Source organism: Ochotona curzoniae, unplaced genomic scaffold, assembly GCF_017591425.1.
Source record: "Ochotona curzoniae isolate NIBS_2020 unplaced genomic scaffold, NIBS_Ocur_1.0 scaffold_3208, whole genome shotgun sequence".
Lineage (NCBI taxonomy): Eukaryota > Metazoa > Chordata > Mammalia > Lagomorpha > Ochotonidae > Ochotona > Ochotona curzoniae.
Genome location: NW_024467106.1, coordinates 9,906,084 through 9,921,930, shown reverse-complemented (window position 1 = coordinate 9,921,930; position 15,847 = coordinate 9,906,084). Strand labels below are relative to the sequence as shown.

The 15,847-nt window shown below is 57.0% G+C and overlaps 1 protein-coding gene across 2 annotated transcripts in view; it reads left to right on the top strand.

Annotated features, from left to right (window-relative positions):
• The window catches only part of LOC121144857 (DAB2 interacting protein), a 160,345-nt gene that overhangs the window by 143,004 nt on the left and 1,494 nt on the right, over nucleotides 1–15,847 (top strand). For both annotated transcript variants that reach the window (XM_040963445.1, XM_040963444.1), the window contains exons 7-15: nucleotides 1,765–1,909; nucleotides 1,992–2,136; nucleotides 4,547–4,783; nucleotides 6,489–6,690; nucleotides 8,014–8,192; nucleotides 9,211–10,099; nucleotides 10,732–10,884; nucleotides 12,204–12,397; nucleotides 15,548–15,635. In XM_040963445.1, coding sequence (XP_040819379.1) covers nucleotides 1,765–1,909; nucleotides 1,992–2,136; nucleotides 4,547–4,783; nucleotides 6,489–6,690; nucleotides 8,014–8,192; nucleotides 9,211–10,099; nucleotides 10,732–10,884; nucleotides 12,204–12,397; nucleotides 15,548–15,635 — 2,232 coding nt within the window. The remainder of the gene's footprint in view (nucleotides 1–1,764; nucleotides 1,910–1,991; nucleotides 2,137–4,546; nucleotides 4,784–6,488; nucleotides 6,691–8,013; nucleotides 8,193–9,210; nucleotides 10,100–10,731; nucleotides 10,885–12,203; nucleotides 12,398–15,547; nucleotides 15,636–15,847) is intronic.

Here is a 15,847-nt window from a genome sequence, read left to right as displayed (position 1 = left end):
GGTAGGATACTCCCTGGGGTCCACGGTCCTGAGCCCACAGCCTAGGGGCTGGTCAGGCAGAGGTTGGGAACCTGGCTTGAACACCCTCGGTTAGAACCAGCGACAGCTGAGTCCCTGGAGATCCCAGGAGGCCCTGATGCGGGGGAGAGGTGGGCATGACTGGGATTTCCTCACATGGCTGTGCGGGAGGGGGCAGAGATAGTGTTTTCTGGTGGACCAACTCCTGTCTACCCCCCAGACTTTCACTTGAGGTGAAGCTGCCAGATAGGACAGCTCTGCCTGCCCTGTTGAACTTCCCTGGACAACGCTGGGTAGCTTCTGGGAAATGTGATGGAGAGGAAGGTTGGCTCGCAGCGGAGGAGCTGTTTTGTTTGCAGCTGGGGCTGATTTTTGAGGACTTGGTCTCCAGGGCTGGCTGCGCTCAGGAAGCAGGTTCAGGTCTGAAGTGACCTGAGACGAGAGGCTGTGTGCTTTTGTGGCTCTCTGCGGGGTGTGGGGAGAGCAGAAGGCAGAGAGCCAGCAGACCTCCTGCTCTTGGGATGCTGTGGACTGTGTCCTGCCTCTGGAACGCTTGGGACCCCACAAGGGTAGTGGGAGCAGTGGGAGTGGGCAGCCTGTCCTATCCTTAGGCTCTGGCTTTTTAAAGTCCTGGCCTAGACTCCCCCTGCAGTCCCCCGTCTGTGTATCAGGGAATAACATGGCCCGACCTGGCTCATGGGGGCTGTTTGCCCTTGCTTTCTCTTCGCTGGGACCTGCCCCTTGGGAAAGTGCCTCCTTAGTCCAGACAGGCCACTGATCTGAACAGGGGCTGTGGTGGGGCACCTGGAGGAAATGCCCTTCCTGCCTCTGCCTCGGTGCACCCAGACAAGGGACAGCTGTCTGCAGGTGGAGAAGGGATCCTTGGGCTGCACAATCCCAGATACAGCAATAGCCTTGCCTTCTTGCTGCATGGCCTCCTGGTGGCCGACCTGGGCTCCTGGCCCAAAGCACAGTTCTGTATCTCATAGGGCTGCAGTTGGTGACTGTGGTGAGGGGTTTCTGGAGCTCCAGAAGCCCTGGCACTGCCCAGGTCCTGGCACATTCCCTGCTGGCTGGCACCTGCCCTGCCTGTTAGCCTCCTCTTCTCCCTGTCCCCTAACTCCCAGATGGGCTGTGGCTATGAGCAGGTACAGGCTCCAGAGGGAAGGAGGAGGAAGAAGGCATGGGCTGAGGCTCCACTGCAGAGCCTTCCAGCCAGCCTATGAGGCAGTCAAGGCCCTGCCCAGCTGCTGCCCAGCTGCCAGAGTCCCTTCTACCACCTGCCTGAGCATGGAGAGCAGCTGGACCACCTCTGCCCCTCTTGTGTGCTTCCTGGGGGCCCTCCAGAGCACAGCTGTGTCTGGTGTGGGAGCCCCACAGGGTCATGGGCTGGTGCTGGCAGTCGTTGATAGCTCAGAAAGAAGGTGGTTCCAGTCATCCTCTTTAGCATTGTTGGGTAGGCAGTGGGAGTCCACTCTGCTCACCCACCCATGGCCTGGTCAGGGCTTAACAGCGATCAGGTCTAATTGGTCTAACTGGGATGGCAGGAGGCTGTCCGCTGCCTATGGCATGCTCTCTTGCAGGCCAGCCTCCATGACCCTGACCCAGATCTGATGTTTCCAGCTGATGACCTCTACACTCCCTGACCGCCCTCCCCAGCTCGCTGTCCTCAGTAGCCCCTCAGATGTCTGCCCTGAGCTCAGGAATCCTGCCTCAGGCCCTGCTCTGCTTCCTTCTACTTCCCAGGACTTTCTGACGGACCTGATGATGTCAGAGGTGGACCGCTGTGGGGATAATGAGCACCTCATCTTCCGGGAGAATACGCTGGCTACCAAGGCCATCGAGGAATACCTCAAGCTAGTGGGCCAGAAGTACTTGCAGGATGCCCTAGGTAGGCAAAACATGGCCCGACAGCTGGGCAGAGGGTGGGGCAATGCCTGGCCAGCACTCACTCCCTGCTCCCTTGGCCCCAGGTGAATTCATCAAAGCGCTGTATGAATCGGACGAGAACTGTGAAGTGGACCCAAGCAAGTGCTCGGCTGCTGACCTGCCTGAGCACCAGGGCAACCTCAAGATGTGCTGCGAGCTGGCCTTCTGCAAGATCATCAACTCCTACTGGTCAGTGCCAGTTCCCTGACCCCTTTGTGGCCTGAGCTTCTCAGGCACCTCCCAAATCATCTTTCCCATCCTGAGCAATGGCGATTGGACTCCTTCAGCTGCCCGAGCCCCCCGCATCCCTGGGCTGCAGGCCCTTCTGGTCATTTGGGGGCTGCCAGGTACAGAGCAGTGTCCCAGAATGCCCAGAACACCTGGGTTTTCTAGGGTTATGGTCAAAAGCAGCAGGCCAGGACAGTTCATCAGGACAGCCAGCCTGCATGTTGGTTAGTGGAGGCCTTCTATGTGCAGGTGCTGTTGGAGGTACCTGAGTTGCTGCACAGGACAACATGGATAAAGCCACCCTTGGGGCAGGTGGATGGAAGATTTCTCACCTGTCCTTAGGAGTTAACTGCTCACATCACAGGCTTGTGACTGGACCCAGCAGGGACTGGTAGGGTGCGTGACCTAGAAAGATCTGTGTGGTTTTTTTGTTGTTTTGTTTTTAAGGTTTATTTGTTTTACTTGAAAGTTGGAGTTACAGAGAGAAGAAGAAAGACATTGAGATTTTCCATCTACTGGTTCACTCCTCAAATGGTCACAACAGCTGGGGCTGAGCCAGTCTGAAGCCAGGAGCTGCTTTTGCAGCTTACTATGCCACCATTGCCAGCCCCAAGATCTGGATTTTAATTAGAACAGGGTCTGCAGGCTCCTGCTGGCTCCTAGGGGTATGAAGTGAGGGCTGAACAAGGACAAGATCATTTCCACAAGTAGTTGCTGCCCAGCTACTGGCTGGCTCAGCTGCATCCTCCCTCCTCAGCCATATGTAACCTACACACTCCTGTCCTTCTTGCCTTAAGTCCTTAACACCTGCCCATAGCTGTGACCTTCTTTCTTGTCACTATAGGGTTGGTCCACCCCTGCTGGAGCGCTGTCCCCACCTGATCCCATCTGAGTGGGATTGTATCTGTTTCTGAATCTGCACATGCTGGGGTCCCCTGGGCCAGGGACACTTTGAGCTGGTCCAGAGCCCTGGGCCTGAGGTGGAGGGCAGCAGGAAGCCTCGAGCTCCCCAGGAGCATGCTTCCAGTCACAGCTGTGCTATGCCCTCTCCCTATGCTGTGCTGTTTCTGGATGGGGCTGGGAGTAGCGAACAGGAAAGCCTCTCTGAGGACAAGCACTTTCCGTGTCCTCTGACATCAGTCAGGGCCCCTCTGTTGTGGAAAAGACAATCATTAGACATGACCCCGCAATACCTGTCTGCTGCCCAGACCCATGTCAGGCACTGCAAAAGCCAGGGCTGCCCATCACTCATGCTACCTGCTCTTGGTAGCTCTTGTGGATCCAGCCAGCCTGCTGAGTGACCCACTGGGCCTGCTGGGGACACTGCAGGCTGAGGCCCTCATGGGGCCTGCGGTTCTCGGTCTTCAGACCCACTCTGGGCTTGGCAGGGCAAGCCTGCCTCTCAGTTTAAAGGGAGAGAAAACAGTCCCGCTGCAGGCTGGGGTCCTGGTCAGTATACCCTGAGCTTGGGACAAAGGCAATCCTGGCCTGCCAAAGGTGGGAGCTGAAAGGTGGGGAAGGTCACTTCAAGGTTGGCCAGGTGGGTGGCCGGCTGGAGTGCCTGGTAGACCCAGGAACCTTGTCTTCTGGTGCCAACTCTGCCCACTCATTGGAGTGGGTGAGGGAGTCACTGCCCCTATTCTCCACTGAGGAACGCGGACAGCTGGGTGTCCCCTGTGCTTAAGGGGACTGTCTCGTTCCTTGTTATGAGCTCTGTTAGAAAACCTTGGATTGCTGTGGTGGTACTCAGGTGAAGGGAATGAGTGTCAAAACCCGGGGAGAGGAGGGTGGGGAACATGGCCTGTTACTGTGCTTCCCCCATGCTCTAGGCCTGGATGCCTGCTGCATAGGTTAGAAGAAAAGTTTTACACAGGGCAAACGAGAAGGACCAGGCCAGGAGTGGGGAGGCGTTCAGCGCTGGCTGGGTTGTTTAGACCCCTGTGCATGCCTCCTCTCCCATCCCAAAGGCCCCCTCACCCAAAGCCCCTCCTGCTTACCAAACCCCCTTTTGCATCCATCCAGTGCTGAATGCTGTTTCTGTACTATCTTAACCACCCAGGCAGCCCTGACAGGTGGATAGGTGGATGGATTGACGAGATGAATGGATTAGATGACTGGATTGGACTGGACTGGACTGGACTGGACTGGACAGGATAGGATAGAATGAATGCATGGAGTAGGATAGCTTCATTAGATGGGATGACTGGCTGAGAACTGGGCACCTGTTCCCAGGTGACAGGACCAACCTTGACTTTCCATAGCTGTTATGTCACTGTTGAGGTGGAGCCAAGGTTGGGTGGCACTCAAGGTTTCATCTGACCCAGAACCAGGCCCCTGCCTGACCTGTGGGTCCACCATGTCTCTTCTGCAGCGTCTTTCCCCGGGAGCTGAAGGAGGTGTTCGCCTCCTGGCGGCAGGAGTGCAGCAGTCGCGGCCGGCCGGACATCAGCGAGCGGCTCATCAGTGCCTCCCTCTTCCTACGCTTCCTCTGCCCTGCCATCATGTCGCCCTCGCTCTTCAACCTGCTGCAGGAATACCCTGATGACCGCACAGCCCGCACCCTCACCCTCATCGCCAAGGTTACCCAGAACCTGGCCAACTTTGCCAAGTGAGTGCCACAGCCATTGCAGTCAGTGCCAGGGCTAGAGTCCACAGGGCCAGACCCTGCCATGTACTGCCCCAAGCAGGGCTGCAGCAGCTAGCCCTGCTCTGCCCCTCTTGCTTTCTGCCTTTCCCTCCCTGTTTTTTCAATATTAAACCTTTCTAAAAATGAATGCCATATTTTTATGTCTCCTTAAATTTTAAAGGTGAGAAGACAAGATGTTTTTCCCCTTATGCTTTTTTGAATTAGCTTAAGGATCCTCCCGTTTCCCATTTTGCAATGAATGGCTAATATTCCTCCCAGGGGCATGGCCTGCGTTTCCTGTGTTAACAGTCCCTGTGATTGGGTATTAGAGCTGCTTCACATGGTCCTGATTTAATGCTGTCAGGATGTCTTTGATCATAAAATACTTCTGGCATTTTCAGCTGCATCCTCAGAGAAGCAGCTGTAATGAAAGGACCAGTCATCTCAACCATCATCCATTCACAAATTGTGAGTTGGGGCTGCCTGTGCTGCATTTGGTGTCAGCCATGGCCCCAGCCCTTGTAAGCTCAGCATGTTGGCTGCGGAGACCTGTTGAGTAAGCAGAGAATGTGAGAGAGAAAGAAACCCTGGTCTCAGAAGGGTCCTGAGCTGGTGGAGAGGGGAGATGGCTGGCTTCCTGGGTGATGGAGTCCCCGGAGTTGGGTTAGAAGGATGGCATTCATCTGACTTGAGGAAGGGCAGCTGGAGGAGGGGCTGGCCTGCCAGGAAGCCATGCTCTGATAGTTCTGGGACATCAAGTGGTGGGGGATGTAGGAGGTGAGACCAAGAGGACATTGGGGGCTGACGGCCACATGGGACAGTGAGAACTACTGGGGGTGGGGGTATTTATTTGAAGGGCAGAATTAGAGGCAGAAGAAAAAAAGGCAGTGTCCATCCAGTGGTTCTCTACCCAAACAGCCACAATGACTAGGCCTGTGCCAAGCTGAAGCCAGGAGCCCAGGCCTCCACCTGCCTCTCCCGTGTGGGTGACAGAGGCCAAGCACTTGGTCCATCTTCAGCTGCCTTGCCAGGTGCATCATCAAGCAGCTGAATGGCAAGCAGAGTAGCCAGGACTCAAGCTGGTGCTGATACAAGATGCTGACCTCACATGCGGTTTAACCCACCAAACCATAACACTGACCCTATCCAGAACTTCAAATAAGGGAGAGAGTGGCCCACATCTGTTCTGGATCCTGAAAAGTTCACCTTACTGGTACATGTGGGATGAGAACACAGCAAATATGGCACAAGTAGCAGTGGGGACAGTGGCTGGAAGATAAAGCCAGCAGGTCTTGCTGTGTGGGGAGCAAGGAGCAGTTGACAGCTGCTTTTGACCAGTTACCTGGGTGGCTGATGATGTCTCTACCAAGATCAGGAGCCCAGGAACAGGGCCTGGTTTTGGGTGATAGTGATGACTTGTAGGCTTGGTCAGACTGAGTGGGAAGGACTTCCTGGAGGGGAAGACGCCAGTGGGCACACATGTCTGAAATCCCATCAGAGCCCTGGAGTAAGCAGGGATGTAAGGTTCCCTACCCGAAAGGATACTGAAACTCGGAGACATGAGCAAAGAGGGAAAACAACGGAGCACTCCAGGTCCTGGGCAAGGGACACAACTTGACCAGGATGGGAGCTGTACGGGACTGTGTGTCTCAGAGAAGCAACCTCACCCTCAGTGTCCTCGTGTCAGGTTTGGCAGCAAGGAGGAGTACATGTCCTTCATGAACCAGTTCCTGGAGCACGAGTGGACCAACATGCAGCGCTTCCTGCTGGAGATCTCTAACCCCGAGACCATCTCCAACACAGCCGGCTTCGAGGGCTACATCGACCTGGGCCGCGAGCTCTCCAGTCTGCACTCACTGCTCTGGGAGGCCATCAGCCAGCTGGAGCAGGTGCCTGTTGCTGCGGGCCAGAGGCAGGGCTGCTCCCAGAGTGAGCACGAGGTCAGAGGTTCGCCAGTGTGGCATGATCAGGCCCTGCTGGGACACTCCGGGGATCTTTGGGTGCCAAAGATCTGAGGGCGAGTGCTGTGTTGATTTTTCACCAGTACCCACCAGGGCAGCCCCACTCTGGGGTGCCGGGGCTCGGGGCTGTGCCTGTGCGCACAGGCCTGATTGTGGGGGCGGGGGAGTGGTTTCCATATCTGTGTGTGAGACATGATCAGATGTGGCTGCTTCACTGGAAACACCCTTGCCTTGGAGTTTGAAGTCACTCCTAAAAACCCACTGTGAGGACTGCCTGCATGGGTCAGGCAGGAAGTTACAGGCCCTTCTAGACTTGTACTTGGCCATCAGTCAACAGTGATATTCCCATAAATGCGTCTGACAGTGCTGCAGCTGCCTGGCGCGCTCTGCAGGACTTCCACTGCCCTCTAAGTGACCCCGGCCCTTTTACAGAAACCTGGTTTATTTCCCCAGCCCCCTTTTGAGGATACCAAGGTTGATCCCAGCTGTTCACTTAGCAGTGAGCACATGCTGTTTAATCCATGCCAGTCCTTTTCACTCTTTTGTATCCACTTGTTGGCTAAGATACAGGAGTGGGAAATGGAAAGGAGGGCCAGGCCTTTCCCTCCCCCTGCCCTTCAAGCCCCTGTGAGCCTCACACTGCATGCGGCAGTGTCACTCCCCCTCCCTGCCCCTGTCCCAAGCCTGTGCTGGTCACTGTCTCCCAGATCTGAGCCTTGGCACACTGGGACCAGCATGTAACAGGGCTTTAAAACTGAGCTGTTAGGTATCAAGACTGCTCAGTGTTGTTGCACAGAGGCCCCCATCGAAGCCTGCGCATGAGCAGATGGAGCAGCACCCCCCTCCCAAGTTCCAGCCTGGAATCCCCAGCAGCTTGTCAAAAGCATGACAGCAAGGTTCACACGGGCCCAGGCACTGCCCCAGCCAACAGGCACCCACAGGTGTCTGCTCTGTGCTTGGACCATCTCCACTGGGGCTCAGGTGTCAGAGAGGCCCCCGGCCCACCCTCTGGGCAGGTGCTGGGGGACAGGGCTGTCACGGGAGCCTCCTAGAGGGAGAAGTGTCAGCATGGGGTGTTCTGGGAATCCACATGGACTTTCCTGTCTGCAGAGGCACTAGGGTCAGGGGCTTGGCCAGGTCAGCATCTCTCCCTGGGAACCTGGGGAAGGGATCTGCATTTGGCAGGCTCCTCTGTTGTTTTGAAGGGAGGGACCTGCAGCAGCTTACACCTTTTTCTTGCTGTATCTGCAGAGCATTGTGGCCAAACTGGGCCCCCTACCTCGCATCCTGAGGGATGTTCACACGGCGCTGAGTGCCCCAGGCAGTGGGCAGCTCGTGGGGACCAACGACCTGGCTTCCACCCCGGGCTCTGGTAGTAGCAGCATCTCGGCTGGACTGCAGAAGATGGTGATTGAGAACGATCTCTCTGGGTAAGAGCTGCAGGCTGTGGGAGGGGTAACGGGACACATGTGCCAACTCAGCACAACCAGTGTGTAGCCTCAGGTTGGGAAAAGGGGTCTGAGTCACAAAACAAGAGGCAAGGGGACAGGCCCAAAGGGCAGATGGGTGTAGGGGGAGTGCTGAGAACTGATCTGGGTATGCAGGTTCTCCCCACTGTATCTGCTGCTCGGGTCCAGGTCTTCTTGGCCCCCAACTGCTCTGACCTCTCCCATCCTACCCCCATTCCCAGCCTCCCACTTCCTTATTGCTGCCTACCTACCTCTGCACAGCCCTGTCACCCCCATAGGTTTTCTTCGAAGGCCACCTGGCCCCACACCCCAGGGTTACTACTTTGGGGGCTCCCGTGGAGGTGCCCAAGAGGCAACCAGTGGATGTGGTGGGTCCCACTGCGCAGGTTCAGACCCACCTACCTGAGTCATGCCCTTGACAGAGCCTCCTCTGATGCCTTGTTTTTTGCCAGGAACGCCAGCCCCCGCCTGCCAGTCAATTAAGGGAGTGGCAGCAGGAGGCTGGGCAAAGGGAAGCTTTGCCAGGTCCATGTGGCTTTCGGTCTGAGCTGGAGCAAGAGGGAAGAGGCAGAGGGAGCCCCACTGACTGTGAGGTTGGATTTGTGGAGGCAGGGTCCGTGCATGGCAGCTCTGGGCTGGAGGTGTGGGTCTAGCTGAGGCATTCTCCGGAGCACGCCAGGCCCAAGCCTCCCCTCCCAAGTGTTCGTCACTGCCACTGCCATCCCAGGCTGGAGTCCAGTGGGGAAAGGGCCTGCCAGGCCACCCTGGCCCCTAGAGCAGAAGCTGTATACAGGAGCAGCTGTCCCGGCCACTGGTCCCCTGGACTCTGTCCTGTACCGCCCCTGCCCCTTCCTTCCAGCCTGGGCTTGGGTTGCCAGGCCCCGCCAGGTCGGGGGGTGCTGTGGTCTGGACCCGCCGTGGCTACACTCACGGTTCTTCTTTTCCCCTTCTTTCCCTGTGTGTGCTTGTCTCCCTGCAGTCTGATAGATTTCACCCGGTTACCGTCTCCAACCCCCGAAAACAAGGACTTGTTTTTTGTCACAAGGTCCTCCGGGGTCCAGCCCTCACCTGCCCGCAGCTCGAGCTACTCGGAAGCCAACGAGCCGGATCTCCAGATGGCCAATGGCGGCAAGAGCCTGTCCATGGTGGACCTCCAGGACGCCCGCACGCTGGATGGGGAGGCAGGCTCTCCAGTGGGCCCAGATGTCCTCCCCGCTGACGGACAGGTGCCCGCAACTCAGCTGGTGGCTGGGTGGCCAGCCCGAGCGACCCCCGTGAGCCTGGCAGGGCTGGCCACAGTGCGGCGGGCAGGCCAGACACCGACCACGCCGGGTACCTCCGAGGGCACACCAGGCCGGCCCCAGCTGTTGGCACCACTCTCCTTCCAGAACCCTGTGTACCAGATGGCGGCCGGCCTGCCACTGTCGCCCCGTGGCCTTGGCGACTCCGGCTCCGAGGGCCACAGCTCCCTGAGCTCCCACAGCAACAGTGAGGAGCTGGCAGCCACTGCCAAGCTTGGGAGCTTCAGTGCCGCGGCGGAGGAGCTGGCGCGGCGGCCCGGCGAGCTGGCACGGCGGCAGATGTCGCTGACTGAGAAGGGTGGGCAGCCCACAGTGCCCCGGCAGAACAGCGCCGGCCCCCAGCGGAGGATTGACCAGCCACCACCGCCACCCCCACCACCGCCACCTGCCCCCCGGGGCCGGACGCCCCCTACGCTGCTGAGCACCCTGCAGTACCCACGACCCTCGAGCGGGAGCCTGGCATCAGCCTCGCCTGATTGGCCCAGCTCGGGTGCCCGGCTGCGGCAGCAGTCCTCCTCCTCCAAGGGGGACAGTCCGGAACTGAAGCCGCGGGCAGCGCACAAGCAGGTCAGTGCTGGGGCAGGGGCAGGACCAGAGGGCAGGGTCAGGCTCTTGGGCCATCACACCCCACGGCGTGTGTCTACCCGTCGTCATTCCACATCCACCTGCGGCTGCCATCCCATGCTGTGTGATGCCGCATCCTGCCCCACCAAGGGCCTGCCACACACACTGCACCCTCCCAATCCCCTTGGCTCTTGCCTGAATCCCAGGAAACAAACACCAGAGCCTTAGGGAATACCAGGCCACTCTGCCCACTCCCCTGAGGACAGGCTGGTGAGGGAGGCTGAGGAAAGGGGCCTCTCTCTGCTCCAAGGCCTCTGAAAGCCTGAATCCAGGGTTGGCCCTGACGTGGCCCCTACAGGGTCTCACACTCACCTTCCCCGAAGGCTGTCAGGCTGGTCGGGCCTCAGTGCAGTCTGCAGGAATGTGGAGGGTCCCTGTGCAGGCAGGAGGCAGGGGCTGAGCCCAGTTGCCCTGGTGGTCACTCACGTCATACTTGGGGCTTCCTGGGCCCAGGCTGCCCCCAGGCACATGCCAGTCAGCAAGGCCTCTCCCTTCCACCAGGGCTTGCCCTGGGCCACTCCCCGCTCTCCTCTTCATAGCCCTCTCCAGCCCCTTACAGCTGTGTTTCCTTGTAGGGCCCTTCACCCGTGAGCCCCAATGCCCTGGACCGCACGGCCGCTTGGCTCTTGACCATGAACGCGCAGTTGTTAGAAGACGAGGGCCTTGGCCCAGACCCCCCCCACAGAGATAGGCTAAGGAGTAAGGAGGAGCTCAGCCAAGCAGAAAAGGTAAAGCAGCCCCCTGGGCGGGGTGGGCTGGGCCGGGCGGGCAGCAGTGGGTCCTCCAGCGGCCAGTCCCCTGCCCACCCGGGGTTCGAGAGGTTAAGGCCTTCAGTGAGTGAACTTTGGAGGGGAGCCGCAGAGGGGGCTGTGTTTGTCATGAGGTCTCCAGTACAGGCTGTGCGGCAGAGCCCCTGGGAGGGCTTGCAGGACCTGATGATCAGACTAACGCAGCCAAGCTTCAGAGGGTACAGGCATGCCACGGGGCTTGGTGCCTGCCCAGACAGAGCTCCCAGGGCTCTAATCACCACGGGGATGTCCTTCCTCCAGGGGAAGAAGCTGGGTTCTGAAACGCCCACTCTCCCCTCCTGGCACCTATGTGGCGCTCTGATGGGCCTCCCAGCCATCCTGGCATCTGGTTGGGTCTGGGGATGTGCTTGGCTCCACCTGGAGGCTCAAGCCCAGGGAACCACAGGGCAGAGACCCCAGAAAGGCAGCTGCTTCCCCACCACCCATCTGGATGTTCCTGACTCCCTCAGGGCCCTAAGAAAGCTTGCGGCAGCTCCTGAGCAGGCATGGGGCGTGGGTGGCAGAGCTCCCCTCCCCTGCCTCGGGCAAGGCCCATCTCCATGCTACATTCCGCCTCCTTCCACCATCCTTGACTGGCTGCATCACCTGCTTTCACCATGATACCGCAGACGGGCAGGGGACGTGGCACACAGTGCTCCAAGAGCCATGGTTTGGTTGGGAGTGCCCTGACCCAGTGTCCCATGGTATCCGGCCCTGCTTTATAGTCCATGTGGCTTCCTGGGTGGTGGTCTCTTGCTTGTTCACCTGTCCCTGGGTCAGATATGGAAAGCCCCATGCAGCTACACTTGACCTCTCTTCCTGTCCACCTGCCACTGTCACCACCCTGGCCTGAGAGCCAGGAGAGGTTGGGAACCCAGGATCTTACTCCACTGGTTGGCCAATCATTCTGTGTGACAGGTCACCTTGTTTGGGCCTCTGTTTCGCCACCTGCAGAGCCCCCACCCCTCAGGACACTGATGTCTCTCATCTGTCCAAGAGATTGTTACCGTTTATTATCAGATTGTCAAGGCCCCAGTTTAACCCTGACTCCTAAGGATGGGTTTGAATCTTTCTTGCCACACAGGTGAGGCTAGGAACTTGGAGACCCCTAGGTGGGGGCCAGGCTTAGCTCCCTTTCTGACTGGACAGAAAGGGACTCCACAGGCATACCCTGCTGAGTGCAGGGGTGGGGTCCCGCTGACAGGCTGTGCTCTCTGTGCCCTGGTGCTGTGCCTGTGGCATGTGCCCCCCCCCGGTAGGACCTGGCAGTGCTGCAAGACAAGCTGCGGATCTCCACCAAGAAGCTGGAGGAGTATGAGACCCTGTTCAAGTGCCAAGAGGAGACGACTCAGAAGCTGGTACTGGAGTACCAGGCTCGGCTGGAGGAGGGCGAGGAGCGGCTGCGCAGGCAGCAAGAGGACAAGGACATCCAGATGAAGGGCATCATCAGCAGGTGCAACAGCCAGTCCTGCCTGGGCCCCCTCCCGGGCATCCTGTGGTCTTGGGCTGCTCTGGGGGGTGTTTGGAAGCTGGATTTGGGGTGTCAAGAAAGGCACCGGGCATCTGACTGGCAGGAGCCCTGGGAATGAATTCAGTAGTTCCACAGGTGCAGGGAGCAGGGCCTGATCAGCCCTGGATTTGTGCCAAGGTAGAAGAGTGGCTGTTACTCAGGGTGGAAACTGGCAGAGGGCGATCTGTGTGTACAGGACAGCAGGTGTACTCGGGGTGCCTGGGTTATCTCAGGAGTGTTTGGGGATGCAACTGATTTTTATGCCAACTCTTGAATTTGTTGAGGGCTGTGTCAAGTCCTGCCTCACCTCCCTCATCTCTCTCCCCACCTGTGGGTAGCATAATGTAGGCATGCCTGCCTTGGTGTCCGTAGGTAGACGTGCCATTCCAGGTCAGCCCACAGGTCCTGGTGTGGACTTCCTTGTGCTTTCAAGCCAAGCTGGGAGAACTACGCGGCTATACAGCTGATCTGTTTGCTCAGATCAACTGATCTGCTTGGACAGATTACGCAGGTGTGCAGGACCCAGGCAGGTTCTGCACCTGGCTTCATGTTTTGCCTCAAATTTCTACTAGTTAGACCACCTGTTCTCTGGTCCTGGCTGCGGTGTGCTTCACTTGTGGTTTTATGCACAGTAAAATGATTAGCATGAGCAATCGTGGTGACTTGAAACCCATTGCCTTACCTCATGGATGAGGTTCCAAGAACGGACGCTCTTCGGCCTAAGCACCGCCTGCTGTGTCTGTTCTCTGAGAGGCAGCTCAAAGCACTTCCTGCTCCTGCTGACCGTTCCTGGCCGGCTTCCCCCCATGTCCACATCAGGTCCATTTGATTGATGGTAGTAGTGTTTGTGTCTGCTTATTTGTGCTTGTTCTCCCAATTATTGAGAAAAGGGTATTGAGTGTGTAGTGGTAATTCATCGGTTGCTGCATCAACATTGAAGCTACTCTCAGTGCGTACACACTTAAATGGTTTCCACTGTTGATGAAATGATCTATTATATAAAATCCCTTGCTCTGAAACTGGCTGTATCCTGTAAATAACTCCTCCAGCTTTGACTAGTGCTAGCATGGAATATCTCTTTCCATTTGGATACTTTTACCCCATGGTCTTAGTCCTTCAGGCTGTTACAACAAAGCACCTTAGAGCGGATCATTTCTAAACAGAAATTTATTGTTTACGGCAGCTAGGACGTTCAAGGCTGGTTGAGAACTTGGTGGATTTGCCTTGCTGCGGTGTTCTCAGGTGGTGGAAGGGGGTGAGTGGGCTTGCAGGTCTCCTGGCCAGATCAGCTCCCATAGGCATTTTTGGCTCTTCTCAACCCTTCACCCTGGCAGGCAGGCAGCCCCTCATGTAGCTATGAAGTGACTTTATTTTGTAGGCACCTTAGTGATGAGATCTGGTTTTTATCTGGTCTACTAGATTCTGCCTTTTAACAGGGGTGTTCATACAATTTATAGTTATTGATAACACTTGAGTGATCTGGTTAAGTCATCTGTCCTTGCCTTACTTTGGACTGTTTTCGCACTTTCTGGCTTGTTAGTGGTAGAGAACTGTGTGTGTAGTATGCACGTCCGTGGAAACAGACCACGGCAAGGATGGGCTGCCGCAAGAGGGAGCTCTCGTTATTCAGCCCCTGAACTTTCCTCTTGGTAAGTCAGATTTACAGAGAGAAGGAAACAGATCGTCCATCAGCTGGTTCACTCCCCAAGTGGCTGCAAAAGCCAGAGCTGAGCCGATCTGGAGCCAGGATCCAGGAGCTTCTGAGTCTTCCACGGAGGTACAGGGTCCCAGAGCTTAGGCTGTCTTCGACTGCTTTCTCAGGCCACAAGACAGGGAGCTGGATGGGAAGTGGAGCAGGCAGAATACGAACCAGCACCCATATGGGACCCTGGTGCATGCAAGGCGAGGACCCTAGCCACTAAGCTATTGCGCCTGGTCCCCTTGAGGTGTTTCTGAGATACTTCTCATCATGTTGTCAGCCATTGGGTTCCCATCTGCTTTGGTGAAATTTCTCAGAACTGTAGGCATCGACTCCTGCCCCCTCATGTCTCTTCTGAGACCCCTTATGTTGTCCCATGTCTGACACTGTCTTCCTTGTGGAGTTTTTTTTCTATCGGATCCATTACTGTGGCTCCAGGTGTGCCAGTCATTTCCTGAATGCCTGATGTGTTGATCTTACCCAATATTTTTTCCATTTCAGACATTTTTTCCCCACTAGAATTTTATTCTGGTTTAAATCCTACCCATTTTTCTACTGTTTGAGTGTGGAAAATGTGTTCATAAGAATTGTCTGAGGGCCCAGTGTGGTAGCTAGCGACTAAAATCCTCACCTTGAACACACCAGGATCCCATATGGGCACTGGTTCTAATCCCAGTGGCCCTGCTTTCCATTCAGCTCTCTGCTTGTGGCCTGGGAAAGCAGTCAAGGATGGCCCCAGATTGGCACAGCTCCAGCTTGGGGAGTGAATCAGTGGACAGATCTTCCTCCCTTTCTCCTCCTTGCTGTATATCTGACTCTCATAATAAAAATAAAACTTAAAAAAATTGAATGTCATCTGCCGCTTCCCTCATCTGCTGTGGAATGCTACATCTTGATTTCAGTGAGGGGCTTTTTTTGGACCCCACTTCTTGATGCAGCTGTGTGGGGCAGTGGGCCCACAGTATTCTCTAGGGATCCTCCTGCTCTGCTGCCTTTGTTTCGGGACTCTACCCTCCAACCGGAAGGATAGCAGGTGCTCCTGAGTGCTGCTTGGCTGGTGGAGCCCCTCCCCGCTAACAGCCACAGAGCCGTGCACTTGGGCACAGGCAGAGCCAGACCAAGTCCAGTAGCACAGGAGGCACTGCCTGGGAAGCGGTGGCCGAAGCCAGAGTTCAGCTGCCCAGCTGTGGAGCCAGCACAGCTATGACAGCGGGCCCTGACAGCGTCATGCAGCTGTGAAAATCTGACACATGACCTGCCCCTCAGCTCAGGAACATTGCCCAGGGTGGGACATGGAGAGAGCAGGCCTGGGGTGGAGAGGGGAAGGAGAGTAGTCTCTGGCCCTGTATGCCCTCTGCCCACCCCTGCTCACTGGGTGCCACCTCTGGTTGCAGGTTGATGTCAGTGGAGGAGGAGCTGAAGAAGGACCACGCAGAGATGCAGGCTGCAGTTGACTCCAAGCAGAAGATCATCGATGCCCAGGTATCAGGGCACCAGAGCCCAGGAAGGGGGGATCTTGACTTCTCTAAGTACACAGCTGTGGCGGCAGAGGCCCGTGTCCTCTAACTAGGACAGTCTGTGATGGGGTGGGACAGCTGCTTCCTTGGGGGTCCTGGGTGGACGTTGGCCTTGGCCAAGGGTGCTGAGCAGAGTGGAGGTCCCGGGGGAGCGGGAGGAATGGGCAGACAGGGACT